The sequence below is a fragment of the Carassius carassius genome, chromosome 47 (assembly GCF_963082965.1).
Source record: "Carassius carassius chromosome 47, fCarCar2.1, whole genome shotgun sequence".
Taxonomy (NCBI): Eukaryota; Metazoa; Chordata; class Actinopteri; order Cypriniformes; family Cyprinidae; genus Carassius; species Carassius carassius.
Window position 1 is genome coordinate 9860829 of NC_081801.1, and position 20643 is coordinate 9881471.

At 48.2% G+C, this 20643-nt stretch overlaps 1 protein-coding gene across 1 annotated transcript in view; it reads right to left on the reverse strand.

Annotated features, from left to right (window-relative positions):
• Window positions 1-2150: 2150 nt before the first annotated feature.
• LOC132130691 (malignant fibrous histiocytoma-amplified sequence 1 homolog) overlaps window positions 2151-20643 on the reverse strand; it is a 36909-nt gene continuing 18416 nt past the window's right edge. Inside the window, exons 2-3 of the mRNA XM_059542483.1 lie at window positions 4364-4698; window positions 2151-4274 (exon numbers count right to left, since the gene is read on the reverse strand). Coding sequence (XP_059398466.1) covers window positions 4562-4698 — 137 coding nt within the window. The 3' untranslated portion in view covers window positions 2151-4274; window positions 4364-4561. The remainder of the gene's footprint in view (window positions 4275-4363; window positions 4699-20643) is intronic.

The following is a 20643-nucleotide window of genomic DNA, read 5'->3' on the forward strand; positions in this document are numbered from 1 at the left end:
GGCCTAGTGGTTAGAGAGTTTGACTCCTAACTCTAGGGTTGTGGGTTTGAGTCTCGAGCTGGCAATACCATAACTTGAGCAAGGCACCGAACCCCAAACTGCTCCCCAGGCACCGCAGCATAAATGGCTGCCCACTGCTCTGGGTGTGTGTTCACGGTTTGTGTGTGTTCACTGCTGCGAGTGTGCACTTTGGATGGATTAAATGCAGAGCACAAATTCTGAGTATGGGTCACCATACTATGTCACTTTCACTCATACAGGCCAGTGGTATATGGGAACACCAACATGTTTGAGGCCTTTGTTTTCACTCCCTATATCTTGCTAGTTCAGTGCTGTACCCAACCTAAGGGCAGGACGAGCAGGTCACTGCTTTGCTCGCTACTGCATGTGTCTAGTCTACTGTATTTTACATTTACATTTATTCATGTAGCTGACGCTTTTATCCAAAGCGACTTACAATTGCTATGTATGTCAGAGGTCGCACGCCTCTGGAGCAACTAGGGGTTAAGTGTCTTGCTCAGGGACACATTGGTGTCTCACAGTGGATTCGAACCCGGGTCTCTCACACCAAGTGCATTTGTCTCATCCACTGCGCCATCACCACCCCTGTACTGTATCAGCTCAGTTCAGACGGGGACCAGCACAGATTACACTCAGCTGGGTTTATACAATCCCTATATATAATGTCAAGACTGACTCGATAAGGGAATGTCTCTGGTTACTCAACGTAACCATGGTTCACTGAGAGGAGGGAACAAGACATAACATAAACTGCAGTGTGGAAAGCTTCCTTCAAACCTCAACGACTCTTATTCAGTCAAAAGATTCTGAGGTAAATTGGCACCTGATGTTACCTGTATTCCAGCTGAGCCCGCCAGGTGAATGCTCGAACAACATTGGCTATCAGGCTTCAGCATCTCGGAGGAAAGTGTTTCCCCATACGTAAATGTCTCCTTCCCTTCTCTCAGAGAACCACGGATACGTTGAGTGACCGGAGAAGTTTTTGTGTCTATTTCATAATGAGGGATTTGTGGAGTAAAAAATACGGTTTTCATTTTTAAGTGAAGGGCCTGAGTGACATTTTCTAACTAGTGTTATTATAAGTGTTTTGTTTTTTATGTTGCCTAATACTAATTAGGCTAATACTTGCTATTTAATACCTAAATACAAGGCCATAACCTAGAACACTTTTATATAAAGTACAAAGGAATATAACTTTAAAGAAATTATAGGTCTAATTCTAGCGGGGAAGTAATCATTTGCAAATAATATTTTAAAATATGCACACATTCACTCTTATTATATCTAATATGTCGCAAAACTGATAAACATATACTTATATATACATTTACGTTTAACATTTCTTTTATTAAAAAACCGCTGTCAAATATTAGATGTTTTGATGTTTACATTTGATGTGTTTCATTCATCTTAACTCATTTTTCTTCGCGCTCTGCTTCTGTCTGTGAACATAAGCCCTGCCTTCTTTGATTTGATATCAATCATTTCGGCATTGAGAAATGCTGTTAGACCAGCCTAAAAATGTAACTTTTAAATATTTTTGTCATGCAGCAACAAACAGATGTCTGCCTCATGGAGGTCAACAGAGCAGTGCAAAAAAAATTTTTTTTTGCCAATTTCTAATTATTGTCCCTCTCAATGTCGATGGTGGTTACGGCCCTGTACAAGGTAAACAGGCTACTGAATGATTTTTTGTAGTTAAAGTTAAATTAGCTATTCAGGAGTGTAATGTTATGACATTATTTATGACATTTTTTGTCCGATGTAGCCACATATTTAGCTGTAGAAACAAGTTAGTTTAGATTAGTTCTATAATACAAATAATTCCCCCCGCCTTCAAAAAAAAGAACACAGGTCCTTATAAATTATTTAATGAATTATTATAAATTAATTATTGTCAGAAACATTAAATAAAAAAAATAATGGAATATTGCAATGTTTATGATGAATGATTTCTCCGTGCACTTGTAATATAGAAAAATTGTAGCCATTAATTAAAAAAAAAAAAACTCACAATAGCATCTCTTTAGTTCTCTCATAATATTAATTAATAACTGGCGATTTTTTAACAACAAAATACAGAACAGGGTTGTGGGGTTGGTTAGAAAGGAAACAACAGTACAACAACATGGAAACCAGCCTTTATATTTGGTGTTTCTGTGGTCGTACATTGAGAAAGAATAACTTCCTTATTACATATAAAACAGTTTGAGGATTTTACATTGAGCACAGTAGCCATGCACAATGCACAGTAAATAATGTGGGACATTGGTGACAGCTTGTTAGTTTAAAAAAAAAAAATATTAAGTATTAAACATTATTCAACTGTTCTCAAAACATTATACATATTGCAGATTTTCTCCTCTCCAAAAAAAAAGCACTGAAACAATTCACAACAGTTTCTAAGTATGAATCAGTTCTTATAGAAAAAATCTTGCTAAATTTGTCCTAATGTGCAATTTTTTTATAAATATGCACCGTATGATTCAGACACTGCTTTTGAAGAGCATGTTCAGTGAACTAAATATATATCAAATAACCTTACAGTTAAGCAGATATGCTTACACAATTTACCTCAAGAGTGAAAACATCCTTGGCTGAATTATTGTACTTGTACCATTTCTGTACATATGTGACTGTACATCAATATTCCCAGCTCACGTGTATCCAAAACTGCATCTTATAGAAAAGTTTGATCATGTGCAAGAGACAATGTGACAATCTGTCAGATAACTGATATTTGTATTTATGTGCTTAAAATAATATCCCTCATGCTATGGCGTATGATTACCTGTATAAGCACAAGTGTATGTGGGTATAAAAATATGCATATTCATGAATGAAAGAATGAAAAAAGATGGATGGATGGATGGGTGGATGGATGGATGGATGGATGGGTGGATGGATGGATGGATGGATGGATGGGTGGATGGATGGATGGATGGATGGATGGATGGATGGATGGGTGGGTGGATGGATGGGTGGATGGATGGATGGATGGATGGATGGGTGGATGGATGGATAGATGGATGGATGGATGGGTGGGTGGATGGATGGATGGATGGGTGGATGGGTGGATGGGTGGATGGGTGGATGGGTGGGTTGATGGATGGATGGATGGATGGATGGATGGATGGATGGAAAGAAGCTTGTGTCAGTGGTTCAGTGAAACATTTTTATATCTTTGGCTGCATGTTTCACAAAAATCATTTGAAATGTCAATATAAAAGATTTATGCCCAACAATTCCATCCTTTCATGTTTGATATGACTAAACCTTTCAAGATGCCTGGGCTAGTGCATTTATCCATGTATGTCATTTTGTAATCCTTTTTTAATTTTAGAGGCATGCATTTAAAGTAGCTACAATATCACTTAAAAAGCATCAATCTAACATCTAACCTCGCTAAACCAATTCTGTCTTTTATTTGAGGGGAAACAGTGTTTTTTTGCTTCCATTTTCTGTCACCTTAAAGGGATACTCCTCCCCTAAATGAAATTTTTGTCATTAATCACTTACCACCATGTCTTTCCAAACCCGTAAAAGCTTTGTTCGTCTTCTGAACACAATTTAAGATATTTTGGATGAAAACTAGACTGCCAAGTAAAATACACTGTCAAGGTCCAGAAAAGTTTGTAAAGCATCATCCATCAGTGGTTAAACCATAATGTTATGAAGCGACGACAATAATTTTTGCAAAATGGCACTATGCTGATGTGGATGACACAGAGGAAAAAATTTTGAATAAAAGTCATTATTTTTGTTTTATTTGCGTACAGAAAGTATCGTCGTCGCTTCATAACATAACGGTTGAACCACTGATGGCAGATGGACTATTCTGATGACGTTTTTCATACTTTTCTGGACCTTGACAGTGTAATTTGCTAGTCACAAGCCTCGTGGTTTTCATTCAAAATATCTTAAATTGTGTTCCGAAGACGAACAAAGCTTTTATGGGTTTGAAACGACATGGGGGTAAGTGATTAATGATAACATTTTAATTTTAGGGTGGAGTATCCCTTTAACCACTTGACACCCAGCAGCACAAGGTGTAGTTTCAGTCCAAGAGATGCATCAAATGGAAACTTCCAAGAACTTGCAGAGGAACAGCTGAACTCATGTTGAAAGGCTTAAAGTGTCAAGGAAGGCTGAGGTTGACTGAAAAAGCTTTAAGTGTACATAGACAAAAACAGTATGTCAATGCAACAGTTACAAATACTTCAGTTCATGTGTTGGCAGTCGGAGCTGAACACCTGAAAAAAGAAAACATGACTGAAATGAGAAAAAAAGCTGGAGATCTGAAATATGATCCATCAGATTACATGTAGCTTTAAAATATTACCTGTATGTACGTCCTGATATGATGGCCTACTAATGGCAAGCTCCATTATGAACCTTCTTTACACTTGTCAGGTATCCAGAAAAGAAAGCGTGTGCACGCCTTTGCACACACAAACACACACGTTTACTTGTTTGTGTGTATATGTGTGATGTAAGATATAGGCAAAAGACATTCACAGGCAGGTAAGTGCAGATGAAGTCAATGTAATTTATGACTGGGGCTGACCAGAGTCGGGGTTGGAGGGTAAACTAGTGCCACGTTGACCCGCTCCGAGCCATTCTTGGGGCAGATGATCTCAGTAAGTCCCTCAGGTCGGGGCTGGCTTAACAGCTCACCTATAATGTCAACAAAAAGATACAATTGTTTTGAAGTGTACACAATATAACATTTCACAGAAGATTTTGGGCTCCGGAATTAAAATAATTGAAAGCACCAAAATTACTTTTTAAGATCCAAAATTACAGAATCACTTCATTACACGGCTCTGCATTATATTTACTGAATTAAAAACCTAACAATTGTTTCTTCGAAATTTTGGGGTGCAGTTTCCAAAAATAGTGCCTGTTTTTCTCTAGCATGCCACACTCAGGTGAAGAAGTCTTGTATTATCCCGTAATCACCAGAAACACTGCCACATAGACATGATTTCTATCTTCCTCTGTGTCAGGTTATAACCATTTACATTTTCAGTCAGTTTTCACACGTATAAATGATTCTGAAGACATTCTTTTATGCCTAATCCTGATTTCAAGCTTAAAGTTATGGGCAGTGACAGAATTTTATTTTTTATTATTATTTCCATCCTCATATGAAGCATTATTTTTCCATTTATTTCCAAATTATTTAACATTCTCATCTCAAATGATGTTTTATAGGAGCACCTTTACAAATCTATGACAAGGTGGCGCTGTTTAACAAGCTTTTATCTGGGAATGTGCAAGAATGCTTGCTGTGCCCAATAAATCACCTTACAAAAACACAACAGCTTACAATAAAGCCTAAAGATATTAAAGCATATTTCATTTACCATTTAAACCCCATTGACCCTCTGAAGAACCAGTATCAGTTCCCACAATACTATAGAAGAGCATCTGTATGGCTTTATGAAGTGGATTATGATGACAGCTCATCTTCAAGACGCAAAACCTAATGGTGATGAAGCCTCTTAACATCTATGGCACGAAAACAAGAGTGTTAAGACCAGCCTAAGCAGCCCAAATTGACAGGAGAGAGCTGTCCATGTCTATAAATGGAGACCTGTAATAAACGATTCCACTAAGCAAATATCTGAGTTTCTTTTTCAACTTACTTTACCTATTTACATCAGGTTTGACCTGGTTTCAACAAAAAACCACCACAGGGTGGCATGCTTAAAAATATAGTTTTTCTTCAAGGCTCTTTTTTTTTTCAGGAAAAAGTATCCACCACCAGAAGGGAATCAATGGCCCGAATGGTAAGCCATTAGCCCTATTGATTTTCTGCTCTTCTTTGTTCTAAATAAAGAAGGAATTCCACTAGACTGAACTTAGTGTCTGTTAATGAAAGGTGAACGCCAAAGCAAGGCTAATCAGTTAGAAACGTACTCGGTTACTAAACGTAACCTCGGTTCTCTCTAGAAGAGCGAACGAGTACTGCGTCTTAGCTAAGACGCTACGGGAAAAGTCTCTTTTCACGAAATACTGAAGCAAAAAATTATCCTTAATTTTGTATTTTTGTAAAGCGCATTTGCAGCAGTACACAGCCATAGGCGAGACGGCTCGCTCGCTCATTGGCTTGTTCTGCGGCAACTGCACAGCCTATCGAGCGCAGGCTGATGCAACAAGGGCTTCGCGCCCTTCTTGCCACTTCCCGCCGAAACGGGTGTGGCCCAACCTATAAAAGGAGCTCGAAAAGGCTGACTCACCTGATTTATTTCATCGCCGAAGCGAACCAGAGTGAATCGTACGCACGGCAGAGAACGCAGTACTCGTTCGCTCTTCTAGAGAGAACCGAGGTTACGTTTAGTAACCGAGTACGTTCTCTTACGAGAGCTCTCTCGTACTGCGTCTTAGCTAAGACGCTACGGGAACCCGATGTAAAACGCCGTGCGCGCAGGGATCACACACCGATAAACCTGAAGCAACGCCCAGGATTTACAGTGCACAGTCACCTGAGGGACTCACAGAGAGTCCGGGACAGAAAAGGGGGAAAGCCCTCCGTCCCATATCTAGCAGCATCCGTAGATGCGGCAATATGACATCACACAGCCGAGGCAAGGCCTGACCAATGTGGCAATGCGGGTCTTACGCAATACTGCCCATATAACAGTCGGCAGCGCATAGCGCTCATGAATTCAGAATTCCCCTCAGGGCCCTGATTCTTCTATACCGACAGCAGCCTTGCTTGCAAGGCGGGAACCTCCAGGTTATAGAACCTGATAAATGTAGACGGCGAGGCCCAACCCGCCGCCATACATATATCCTGCAAGGAGATCCCAGTAGACCACGCCCACGACGAGGCGACGGCTCTTGTGGAGTGTGCTCTGACGCCCAACGGGCACTGAAGGCCCCTGGAAGCGTAAGCTAACGCTATGGCGTCAACTATCCATCTGGATAGAGTCTGTCTCGAAACAGCCATTCCTTTGGAACGTCCAACGAACGAGACAAATAGCTGCTCCGTCTGCCGAAAGGCAGCAGAGCGAGACACATAAGCTCTTAAAACCCTGACAGGGCAAAGAAGACTCGAGTCTCCATCCTCCCCTGACACCGGCAGGGCAGACAGGGCAATAACCTGAGCCCGAAACGGTGTGTTGAGGGATTTCGGCACATAACCGTGCCTAGGTTTGAGTATGACCTTTGAGTCATTGGGCCCAAACTCCAAGCACGACTGGCTCACCGAGAGCGCGTGCAAATCACCCACACGCTTCACAGAAGCGAGAGCCAACAAGAATACTGTCTTGAACGACAGATGCTGAAGGCTAACCGATTGGATAGGCTCAAAAGGGGGACCCTTCAAGGCCTCCAAAACCGCCGCGAGGTCCCACATAGGGACTGACGGAGATCTGGGAGGATTCAGCCTCCTAGCTCCTCTGAGGAACCGGATGACTAAATTGACTGACCGGACGCCGTTTCAGAAAACGCCGCGATGGCCACCACATAAACTTTGAGCGTGGATGGGGCTCTGCCCTTATCCAACAGCTCCTGTAGGAAGGAGAGGACCTCCGTCACCTCACAACTAAGGGGTGAATAACCTTGAGCTGTGCACCAGCTGGAGAACACCGACCACTTCGAGGCATACAGACGTCGTGTCGACGGAGCTCTAGCCTGAGTGATGGTATTTAGCACTCCCACTGCGAGATCAGCGGGTAACCGTTGAGTGCCCATACATGGAGGGACCACAACTCCGGTTGAGGGTGCCAAATCGAGCCCCTGGCCTGCGAGAGGAGATCTCTCCTCAACGGTACCGGCCATGGGGCGACATCTGCTAATTGCATCAAATCTGGGAACCATGGTTGGTTCTTCCAAAGAGGTGCCACAAGCAGTATTGAACATCTCGTTTCTCTCACCCGTTCTATCACCTGCGGAAGGAGGGAGACGGGAGGGAACGCATAAAGCGGGCAGCACGGCCATTTCCGTGACAGCGCGCTTTCGTTCTTGGAAAAGAATGCGGGGCAGTGAGCGTTTTCGTGGGACGCAAAGAGGTCCACCTCCGCCATGCCAAATCTCTCCCACAACAGCCGAACTGTTTGCGGGTGTAGAGACCATTCGCCCGTAGGGACATTGCCTCTGGACAGCCTGTCTGGACCCAGATTCTGCAGTCCAGGCACATGCACTGCTCTCAGCGAGCGCACGTTGCGTTGAGCCCAAATCAGGAGGCGTTCCGTCAGCCTGTACAGGTTTCGGGACCCGAGACCGCCCTGGCGATTTATGTAGGACACCACGGACATGTTGTCCGAACGGACTACGACGTGGTGATCCTTGATATGGGGACAAAAGCGCATCAGCGCGTTCTCCACTGCCAGCATTTCCAGGCAGTTGATATGATGGAGCTTTTCCCGTTCTGACCATAGGCCAAAGGACGGTCTGCCTTCGAGCAGCGCTCCCCATCCCGAAGTGGAGGCGTCTGTCGACACCATTTTCACACTCGGGGAAGTCCCCAGGCTTACACCTGATCGGTACCAGCCGTTCGCTGTCCAAGGTGCTAGAGCCGCAACACAGCTCTGATCGACCTTGAAATGCAGCCGGCCAGACGCCCACGCTCTGCGCGGCACCCGAGCCTTCAGCCAGAACTGCAGGGGGCACATGCGGAGCAGGCCCAGCCGCAGAACCGGAGATGCTGAGGCCATGAGACCCAGCATCTTTTGACAGTGTTTGAGCGACACAGTCGCGCCGCAGCAGAAAGAACTCGCTGCGCGCTGAATGCCCATCGTGCGCTGTGGTGACAGTCGCGCCGTCATGGAACACGAGTTCAGAACTATACCCAGAAACAGGATCGTCTGACTGGGGTTCAGCGAACTCTTCGCCCAATTGACACTGAGGCCGAGCTTCTCGAGGTGATCGAGTAAAACGGCCCTGTGGTCCACGAGCTCCGCTCGTGATTGGGCCAGAACCAGCCAGTCGTCCAAATAATTCAGCACTCGTATGCCTCTGAGTCTGAGAGGAGCGAGCGCTGCATCCATGCACCTCGTAAACATACGAGGAGCTACGGACAAGCCGAATGGCAGGACTGCAAACTGGTATGCCTGGCCCTCGAAGGCGAATCTCAAAAACCGCCTGTGGTTTGACGCTATCTGTATTTGAAAATACGCGTCCTTCAGATCTATTGACATGAACCAGTCCCCTCCGCGAATCTGCGCGAGGAGCTTCCTGGTCGTGAGCATTTTGAAACTGCGTTTCATCAATGCCTTGTTCAGCTGTCTTAGATCCAGTATGGGCCTGAGACCCCCGTCTCTCTTGGGCACCAGAAAGTATCTGCTGTACAGCCCCCCCTCGCTTTGAGCTTGAGACACAGGCTCTACAGCCCCTTTGCTCAACAGTTTTGAAATTTCGGCTTGAAGTATGTGTGCTACTTCTGTTTTGACCGTAGTTTCGACGCGCGCTGAGAAGCGCTGTGGGCGTCGAGAAAACTGTAGCGAGTAGCCTCTCTTTATAATGCCTAGCACCCAATCCGAAACCCCTGGAAGCGCTGACCATGCATCTGCATGAATGGCTAAGGGCTGGATGTGACACGCGCTCTGTTGACTGGGCAACGGCGGCGCTCGAGTGTGCTGCGCATCTGAGGCGGGGAGCGCGCTGATCACAGCGGGCAGATCGCTCATCCTCGACCCCGTTCCGGCGCTTAACCGACTGGAGGGAGGCTGAGCGGGTCCCGTGGGACTCAATATATCTGCGAGTAACCGTGGGCTGCATGTGTGCACTTTTACCACTTCCAACTCGCCGTCTGCCTGTGCAGAATGTACGTGCACGGGCCTCGTTTTTACAGAACCCCCGCGCCGTAAGTGACATAGTGTATGTGGGCACTGGGAAGTGGGCACGTTTACTATGCGGCGCGCTCGACCGATCTGTGTCGATCTTATGTGCGCCAGCCCTGTGTGCAGGGCTGTGCTTACATGCGGGGATGGGCACTGGGTAGTGGGCATCGTCACTGCATTTAAAGCACCATCGGCCGTGGCCGGACGAGCGTGCACGGGTTTCGTTTTTACAGAAACCACATGACGCGTGTGACATAGTAATTGTGGGCACTGAGGGGTGGGCACGTTTACTATGTAGTGTGCGCGACCGACTTGAGTCGACATTATGAGCGCAGGCCCTGTGTGTAGGGCTGTGCTTACATGTGGAGATGGGCACTGAGGAGTGGGCATCGTCACAACATTTATAGCACCATCGGCCGTGGCCGGAACACCAGAAAAAACACTGTTTTTGTGAAACAGCTGGGTAGCCGTGATAACGGCTTTTGTGTGCAGGCAAGCGGGCACTCGTGCAGGCTTGCGCATTGCAGAAGACACTGAGGCAGTCGCAACTCTTGGAACTGCAACAGCGGCGCGCTTGGGTGAGAGCTCGGCCGCAGCGGAACTCGAACACCGGCGCTTTCCCAGCAGTGCTAGGATGCTTTCGGGGCTTCTGGCTTCACCGCAATCCTCTGCCGCGGCTCCCGCGGCGCGGGGCGACGGCTCGAAGAGCGAGAACGGGGTCCCGAGCTGCGTTGCTGACGCTGTCTTGATGGCGCAGCAGGAGGCGGTGGGCGTGACTGAGAGCTCTGTGGGGCCGGTCTAGAGCGGCTAGCTGCAGAACTGGAGCGCTTCGGCAAGAAGTGCTTGAACGCCTGTGAAGCTTTCTGGTCCTCGGCGAATCTCTCCACAAACTCGTTGACGGAAGATCCAAAGAGGCCGGCAGGAGTTAGCGGAGCGTCAAGAAACGCAGCGCGCTCAGACTCCTTGATGTCAGAAAGCGTCAGCCACAAATGCCTCTCAGCCACCGTAGCGGAAGCCATAACCCGTCCCATGGCCTGTGCAGCGGACTTAGTAGCGCGGAGGGAGAGATCCGAAGCACTCCTCAGATCCGCGAGACAGATCGCTTCAGGTCCCATCTCATCCAGCTTGCGGAGAAGATCGCCCTGGAAAATCTGTAGCGTCGCCATGGTGTGTAACGCAGACGCAGCCTGCCCAGCAGCAGAGAATATCCGTGCGAGCAGCGATGACGTCATGCGGCAGGCTTTGGATGGCAACGCCGCCTTAGTCCGCCGTCCAGCAGAGGGCGGGCAAAGGTGCGCTGCTATAGCCTGTTCCACCGGCGGAAGTGACAGGTAGCCTCTGTTCTTAGCACCGTCCAGTGTGGAGAATGCTGACGAAACAGATGAGCGGATTCTCGCCGAGAATGGAGCGTCCCAAGCCTTCGCCACTTCTTCGTGAAGCTCAGGAAGAAAAGGGGCGTGTTTTGAGCTTGAGGAAGAGCGCTCATCCGGAAGATAGCTACCATCCAGCCGGGAACGTGAAGGGGGCGCTGGTGCAGACCACTCGAGGCCGAGGCTCGCCGCGGCCAACGAGAGTACACGCATCAGCTCCTTATCGATATCCCCTCGTCTGCTGGGCCTCTGAGCAGCGGGCGCGAGATCCACGGAGCTCGCCCAACCCTCACTGCCCGAAGCAAGCAGAGAGCACGTGTCTTCTTCCTCCGACGCGGGCCTGAGATCCACTTCCTCCGATGACGCGTCGGCAAGCAGCGGACGCTGAGCATCGGGAAGCGATGCAGGGGAGACCGGCGAAGCGGAGGGAACCGACGAGCTCGGCCGAGCTGGAGGCGGTTCTGGTAGGCGCTGCGAGCGGCGCTTCTTACGGCGCTGCGGCGCAGCGGATGATGCAGGCTTTGAGAAGGATGCCAGGCGAGTCCTCAGAGTCACCATAGGCATCAACTCGCAATGAGGACATCCGCCATCAGCGAGCGCGAGCGCTGCATGGTCTTCACCCAGACAGGAGACGCAGATGACATGACGATCTCCTTCGCTGAGCGGGGTTCTGCACGAGCCGCACGAAGGCATCTTTAAAAAGACGCAGCTCTTTTGTGAATGTGCGTCGCAGGGCGAACACACACACAGAATATCACAGAACAAGGATTATAAAGGATATGGGCGCCGGATAGCGCAGCAGGAACGGCAGTGGAAGGCGGCGGTGCCAGCGGCTTCAGGGTGGCTCGTCCTGCTGATATGCTCTTCCAGACGGCGCTTGCTTCCTCGTGATCCAGCGATGCGTGAACTTCGCTGAAGAGATGAAAAATCAGGTGAGTCAGCCTTTTCGAGCTCCTTTTATAGGTTGGGCCACACCCGTTTCGGCGGGAAGTGGCAAGAAGGGCGCGAAGCGCCCTTATTGGTCTGATGTTGCATCAGCCTGCGCTCGATAGGCTGTGCAGTTGCCGCAGAACAAGCCAATGAGCGAGCGAGCCGTCTCGCCTATGGCTGTGTACTGCTGCAAATGCGCTTTACAAAAATACAAAATTAAGGATAATTTTTTGCTTCAGTATTTCGTGAAAAGAGACTTTTCCCGTAGCGTCTTAGCTAAGACGCAGTACGAGAGAGCTCTCGTAAGAGAACTAGAGTTATGTGAGATAAGCAAACACCACACAGTGATTATGAAAATTCTTGTTGCTGATTCTCCATGTAGACAGAGATTAGGAAATGAGTCGGTTCCTTTACAGGAATCATACAGAATAAAGGTCACTCACTCTTATTTCTTGCTGATTCGTTCACCATCACTTGCTCCTCCTCTAGTCTGGGTCATAGTGCATAGTCCATAGTTACTTAACTTTTGCCCTGAATAACATTTCCAGGTGCGTTTTTGCACTCAGGCCTGTCTGTTCCTCTGGCAGTTTTTTTCTTCTTGCACTCTGAGGTGCATTATCAGGTCTTTAAAAGGCAAACTGCACTCCCCAGCAAAAGCTTCAAGTCAATACCACTGTACAACAATACAGAGGAAGCAAGAATTGCTAGCAGGTTTATGGGGGGAAAAAAACTTTTTTTTTTAAATGAAAGAAAAAAAAATTGAACTGTAGGGGCTCACCTAAGGGAAAATAAAGGTTCCCTCCACCCGCATGACCAATTAGATTACACTCAGAGCCTTGACACTTTCTAAACATGGTTTACAGTTCATTTATATGGTTAGCTACTTGAGGTCTGAGAAACAACTTTGCAGGCTTGAGGGAATTTTAAACTCCAAACATCCGGGGTGACAGTGTTGCTGTCAAGATCAGGTCAGATGACTCGCTTCAGTCTATAATTATTACTTATTAATGAGAGCCAGGGTGCATGAGAATGACAGTGAATGGACTGATTGTACTTTCACTGCTTGAGAGAGAAGTGTAGCAAACAAACACAGCGTTTAGTTCAAAACGTAACATTTGTACGTATATTGAGAAGTAACCCTTTCCTTAAAAGGCATCTCTACTGAGATGTCCTCTATTGTCAGCTATCAATACAAACACTCACCTTTGCTCTAACAATAATAGGTGAAACACTGCCACCCAACACCTTGAGAAAGGCCAAGGCTTTTCACTAATGAAATGGAAGCCTAATCCTGTTACACACAATTCACATAGTCATCACTGCGAGGTAAACCTGTCCTGCGCCTGGAGGCAGCTAGGACATAAACTTGAACCTAGAGAGAATTAGTTACATACACAATAAATCTAGAAACTCTCAATCTATAAACACACTTTCCACAAGGGCACACTGTAGTTTAAACATCCTGTGCTCGCTGGGACCGGAAGCAGCAAAGAGAATGAAACAATGAGACACATCGCCATAACAAATCCCACTGTTGCTACACTCTAGCATTGCCTTCACTCCTACAGTCTATTGCTCTTTCTCAAGATCTTGCATTCCAATGGCACATTCTTCATCTTTTGTTTTCTGTGCTCAGAATTTCCTATTAACAGTCGGCCATACACTACCACTAACTCTCAATAACTAAATATGACACACTGACAATGGGAAATTTGTAAATATAGACACGGCAGTATCTGGTTTTATTATGACCATAAAGCCTCTATTGCAAAATTAAAATGAATTTAATAATTTATGCAAAATCTGGTCGATATCATAAGCTGATAATTATTTTAATGTTATGGCAGATAACCAATAGATGGATACTTCTATAGTATGTTGTCTAAATACGTTACAAATAAAACAATAAAATTCAAATAAATATGAGCATCGTGGGCATTACAACATAATAATGAATAGCGTTAAGAAAATGAGAACTCATTTCGAGAATTTGTTAAATGTTGATTTTAACTGTTTAATTATCAGTGTTTTTAAGCATGCAATAAGCTGAATGAAAGTGACGTGACATTCAGCCAAGTATGGTGACCCATACTTGCTCTGCATTTAACCCATCCGAAGTGCACACACACAGAGTAGTGAACACACACACACACACTGTGAACAAACACCCAGAGCAGTGGGCAGCCATTTATGCTGCAGCGCCCGGGGAGCAGTTGGGGGTTCGATGCCTTGCTCAAGGGCACCTAAGTCGTGGTATTGAAGGTGGAGAGAGAACTGAAGTGAAAGTGAGATTCAGCCAAGTATGGTGACCCATACTCAGAATTTGTGCTCTGCATTTAACCCATCCAAAATGCACACACACAGAGCAGTGAACACACACACACACACACACTGTGAGCACACACCCGGAGCAGTGGGCAGCCATTTATGCTGCGGCGCCCGGGGAGCAGTTGGGGGTTCGATGCCTTGCTCAAGGGCACCTAAGTCGTGGTATTGAGGGTGGAGAGAGAACTGTACATGCACTCCCCCCACCCACAATTCCTGCCGGCCCGGGACTCGAACTCACAACCTTTCGATTGGGAGTCCGACTCTCTAACCCAGGGATCAGCAACCTTTTCGGCATGACGTGCCATTTTTTATTTTTATGGTTAACCACTGTGCCCAAGTGTGCACAGCCCCCCCCCCACACCCCGATATAATTCTGTATTTAAACGGTACATACACAATTTTTTATTATACGATAAAAAAAAAAGTTTTTTTAACGTTTAATCAACGTTAATGCACTGCTTTAATTGATGAACGTGCATACACAGACACACACACACACACAACACACACCACTCGCACACAGAGATCTGAGATCGTGCTGTGCAAAAAGTAGCATTCAGAAGCTCATAAACCTATGAGTGTTGTCACGCTACTTTTATTAATCGATACTGAATCGCTACATTATATTTCTCAACAACAAAGGGGCAAAATCGCTTCATTGTCTGCAGAGAGAGACAATTTACACCCCCCCCCCCACTTTCTTTCTCTCAAAATGGCCATATTTCAGAAAATTTTTCATCACTGGATATAGCTTTAGGTCATTTAACATTTCTATGGTAAAACGTATTATTAAAAGTTGACTAATGTTAATTGATTTGCAGCTTCATCTTACCTCACTCTCTTTAACGTTAAACTGACGCTTCGCGCTCTGCTTCTGTGAACAGTAAACCCCGCCTACTTTGATCTGATTGGCCATCTCAGTGATTTTGACATTGACGAGTGCTGTTAGGCCGAGGCTTTGATCTGAAGCACCTAGTATGTGCAGTGTTTGCACGTGCATCCATGCAAGTTAATTCTCACACTTTAATAGTATTTGTAGCTCCTAACAGGCTGTGTGACTATGAGAAGTTATTACATCAAACTGTACGTCATTATACAGTTTTCCTTATTGCTTGCGTGCCAGCGATTATCCCTCTGCGTGCCACTGTTGGCACGCGTGCCGTAGGTTGCCAACACCTGCTCTAACCATTAGGCCACGACTTCCCCTGTCTGTTACATTTTGAATTAGACACATTCCGTCGAATAGGCAAAATAGGCAAATGCTAGGGCAATTTTTTTTATAATATTATTTTAATTAGGAGTGCACTATATATCGAAATATAATTAGTATGAAATTATGGCTTAATGCCATAGTCATATCGCCAAGGTTGCAACTTAATTAAATAAAAATGCCTATGTGCTGCAGTTTTCACTGTGTTCGAGTACAGTTAGTTCATGACATGCAGCGCTTCACTCTGAAACAAGCAGTGCATTTATTTATTTGCAGGCAAACCACCAAAATAAAAGCGGTTTAATATTTGAATTTGAGCAGAGATGCAACGATCGACCATCGGCCATAGATCGCAACCGGACGGTTTTTTTTTTATTTAGGAGTCTGTAAATGGGGTTAAATACGCAAAGAGGAGAAAATACAATAGCAGGCAGAGCAAGCTCACTGTTCACAATGCGCAAAGTAGGAATGTATCCCTGAGGGGAACAGACTGTCTTAAGAAACAATTTAAATGGCATTTTCCTTTCATCTTGCCTCTGTATAATGCAAATAGCATTTACAGCGGTAATCAAAAAAACAATGCATCACTGCTGCTCTTTAAGTTTCCCTTTCGAGAGTACTCTCGTACTGCGTAAGCTAGCTTACGCTATGGGAAAAGGTCCCCTTTTCTCGAGAATATGAAGCCAAAAATTATCCTTAATTTTTAAATAATGTAAAACGCAGTGCTGCAGCACAGCAGACCCAAGCGAAGCGGCTCGCGCGCTTATTGGCTGTGCTGCGGCAACTGCAGCAACCTATGGTGAGGCGGCGGAGAGGAACGAACCAATGGGGGCGCTTCGCGCCCATTGGACGTCAGAGCGCCCCAAAATAGGCGTGGCTGGAACTATATAAGCCACCGCTTCACCATAGGGATCAGATTTCATCTCCTTCAGCGATCTCACCTGCACTTCGCTGTCTTCTCCGGAGAAGCCTTTACACGCCATCGAAAAGCCTCTCAGCGGGATAGCACTGCAACGCAGATCTGAGGACGCCGGCTCGTGCTTCATCTCGACGCCGCCTTCAGCACTCGCTTCCTGCTGCGCCATCCGGCGTGACTATATCCTTTACAAAGCTAGTGTGTTTGCCGCTGCATCACACTTTTTTCTCCAGAATTCGAGGCGTTGTTTCAAATGCCTCTGGCCTGCGCTTCCTGCCGAGGCCCTCTGCCCAGCGAGGACCGCCACATCATCTGTGTCTCCTGCCTGGGCCGCGAGCATGCTGAGAGTGCACTCTCCAAGGGCGGCTGCCCTGAGTGCGACAACATGGCTATATCGACCCTGCGGGCTCGATTAGCTCAAACCAGCCACGATGCTCCACCCGCTCCGCCTCTTCTCTCTCAAGTGCCGCGTAAGAAACGCCGCGATCAGAGAATGCCTGAGCACACTGCTACACGCGAGCTCACGCCGGAACACTCCCCGCGTGCCTCGCCCGCTCTCTCTCCTTCGCCTGTCCTCTTCGTGGACGAGCAGCGCCAGTCCCCTGCTCACCAGCGCCCCTTTCTCCTTCGGAGCGCCTGAGGCGGAAGAGGACAGACACGGCAGCCTTTCTCTTGCCGCGTCCAGTAGTGAGGAATGGTCGGGCTCCATTGCGGACCCCCCCCCCTCTACAGCACCCAGCTGCACCGGACAACGCGCTGATATCGACGCGGAGCTTACTCGCATGCTTACAAGGGCTGTCAGCGACCTTCAGCTCGACTGGTCTCCTCCAGACGAGCCCGCTAAAAGCAGGCTGGACGAATGGTTCTTGCAGGGGCGCCCTTCGGCCCCTCCGCAAAGAAACGCCCCCTTCTTCCCGGAAGTTCACAATGAACTCACGAAGTCGTGGAAAGCCCCATTCTCCGCACGCTTGAAGACTTCTGTCTCGTCAGCGCTCTCCTCTGTCGACGGCGCCCGAGACCACGGTTACGAGAGCCTCCCCCCTCTCGAGGAGGCTATTGCTGCACACCTCTGCCCGCCCTCAGCCGCAGGATGGCGGTCGAAGCCTGTGCATCCATCCAAGCCGTGCCGCACCACCTCAGCTCTCGCTGGCCGAGCTTACACCTCCGCTGGTCAAGCTGCTTCGGCTCTACACACCATGGCTGTGCTGCAGGTTTTTCAGGCCAGACTTCTCCGTAACCTGGACGAGTCTGCCCCAGATACCTATGACTTTAAAGATCTCCGCAGCACTACTGATCTAGCCCTGCGTGCGACAAAGACCACAGCACAAGCGATCGGCCGAAGCATGGCAAGCCTCGCTGTTTTAGAGCGACACCTCTGGCTCACGCTCACGGAGATGAAAGACGCCGACAAATCCGCCTTTCTTGACTCTCCTATCTCGCCTTCCGGCCTCTTTGGCCAGTCGGTTAAGGGTTTCGCTGAACGCTTCACTGAGGCTCAGAAAACGTCACAGGCAATGAGACACTTCCTGCCGAAACGCTCTAGCTCTGCTGCGGGACGCCGTAGAAATGCGCCGCCCCCTCAGACCTCGAAGCCATCGCAGCCAGACTTACAGTCTCGCCCAGCGACCAAAACCCAGCACCGCTCTCGCTCTACGAGCCGCAAACCGCCAGAGAGACGGGGACCTCGGCCCAGGATTGTGCTGAACCCCGAGCCTCCGAAGCCCTCCTGACCTTCGGGCTGAAAAGACCGTGGTTAAGTCCCGCTGCGGCCGGACCACCACACAAGAAACCTCACATGCTTCCTCCAATCCCCTCACTAAAGGCGGTTGGAGATGTCTATACTGCAGTAAACGAGCCTGTTACAATGCACGCACGCCTGCACACAAACGCCGTTTTCACGGCGACCTCAATAAAGCACAAAAAGAGCTTTTTCTATGTAGGCAGTGTGCCCACTACACAGTAAGCACCCCTACATGTATACACACTCCCCCAAGTGTCACAAAGACACACTCGGGTCTCCTTTCATGCCCACCTTCCCGCTCGCGCCGGAGGTGCTCTAAATGTAGCGCGCGTGCCCACTTCTCAGTGCGCAACCCTACAAATAAGCGCTGTCACCACAGTGTCACAAGCACAGCATACTCGAGCTACTGGTCCCCTCATATCAGGCGGCCAGTGCCCGAAGCACATTCAACCCATAGCCGCACGAGCCGCTGCACGGCAGGCCATCCCCGGCATATCAAATTGGGTTTTGAATATAATAAAACGAGGTTACTCGCTCCAGTTCGCTCGCAGACCGCCGCGCTTTCGCGCCGTGGTCGAAACGAAAGTGAAAAGCGAAATGACACACGTCCTTCGCGCCGAACTGATAAACCTTCTTGCAAAAGGGGCGATAGAAACTGTCCCCCCTGCGCAGCGCGAGTCAGGCTTTTACAGCCGCTACTTCCTCGTACCAAAAAAGGATGGCGGTCTCAGACCCATCCTAGATCTCAGACGTTTGAACAAAGTGCTTATGACGCGATCGTTCAAAATGTTAACTACCAAACAAATACTCGCGCAAATTCGCCCGAGGGATTGGTTTTTCTCAGTGGATCTGAAAGACGCTTACTTTCACATTCAAATAGCACCCCATCACAGGCCATTCTTGAGATTCGCCTTCGAGGGGCAGACTTATCAGTACATGGTTCTTCCATTCGGCCTCTCCGTAGCGCCCCGTACGTTTACACGGTGCATGGATGCCGCTCTCGCACCCCTGAGAATGCGGGGAGTGCGAGTATTGAACTACCTCGACGACTGGCTAGTTTTAGCCCATTCCGAGGAACTACTGACGACACACAGATCCTGGATCCTCAGCCATTTAGAATGCCTGGGTCTCACGATCAACACTGTCAAGAGCGCTCTGTCTCCCAGCCAGAGGATTTCCTTTTTGGGGATAGACATAGACTCTGTGACATGTACAGCGCGTCTGACGTCACAGCGCGCTCTCACTATTCAGCATCTAGCCGTGTCGTTCAAAGCCGGGTCTCTTTACCCGCTCAAACGATTTCAGGAAATGCTAGGTCTGATGGCATCAGCCTCTGCGGTTCTCAAACTGGGCCTGCTGCGCATGCGCCCACTACAGCGCTGGCTGAGAGACCGTGTTCCAGCGCGCGCCTGGATTTCCGGCCGCGCGCGCATCAGGGTGACCCACGGCTGCATCACAGCTCTGGCCCCTTGGAAAATAGCCAACTGGTATCAGTTAGGCGTAAGCACGGGCGCTGTCTCGAAATGGAAAGTAGTCTCGCCAGATGCATCCAACCTCGGTTGGGGCGCCCTGTACGAGGGCAGGTCTGCCTCCGGCCTCTGGTCGAGCCCGGAGCGACTGTTACACATAAACTGTCTGGAGATGATAGCGGTCGAACTATCCCTGAAAGCTTTCCTCCCATTTTTAAAGGGCCACCACGTTCTGGTCAGATCAGACAGCATGTCAGTGGTGGCCTACATAAATCGCCAGGGTGGTGTCAGGTCAGAAACCTTGCACACCCTGACCGAACGTCTTCTGACATGGGCACATTACAATCTGCGCTCGCTAAAGGCAGCGCATGTACCTGGCATCCTGAACCGGGGCCCGGACATGCTTTCCAGGGCGAATGTTCCCCCTGGGGAGTGGTCTCTTCACCCACAAACGGTTCAGTTGATGTGGAGCATCTTCGGCAGGGCAGAGGTCGACCTCTTCGCCTCAGAAGACAACGCTCATTGCCCAATATATTTTTCAAAGAGCAGGGACGCGCTGGCCCTCGATTGGCCCAGACGCCCGCTTTATGCCTTCCCACCGGTCGCGATGCTACCGCAGGTCATCGATCGGGTCAGGAAGAGCAGATGTGCTAGTAGCACCACTCTGGACGACCCAACCTTGGTTCTCCGAGCTGATGCAGCTGTCCAGTACAGCCCCATGGCCAATACCGCTGCGGAAAGATCTCCTCACGCAGCTGAAGGGCGCGCTCTGGCATCCCCACCCCGAACTTTGGGCCCTTCCTGTATGGCCCCTCAACGGGTACCCGGGAACCTCCCTGAGGGAGTGTTAAAGACCATTACGGAAGC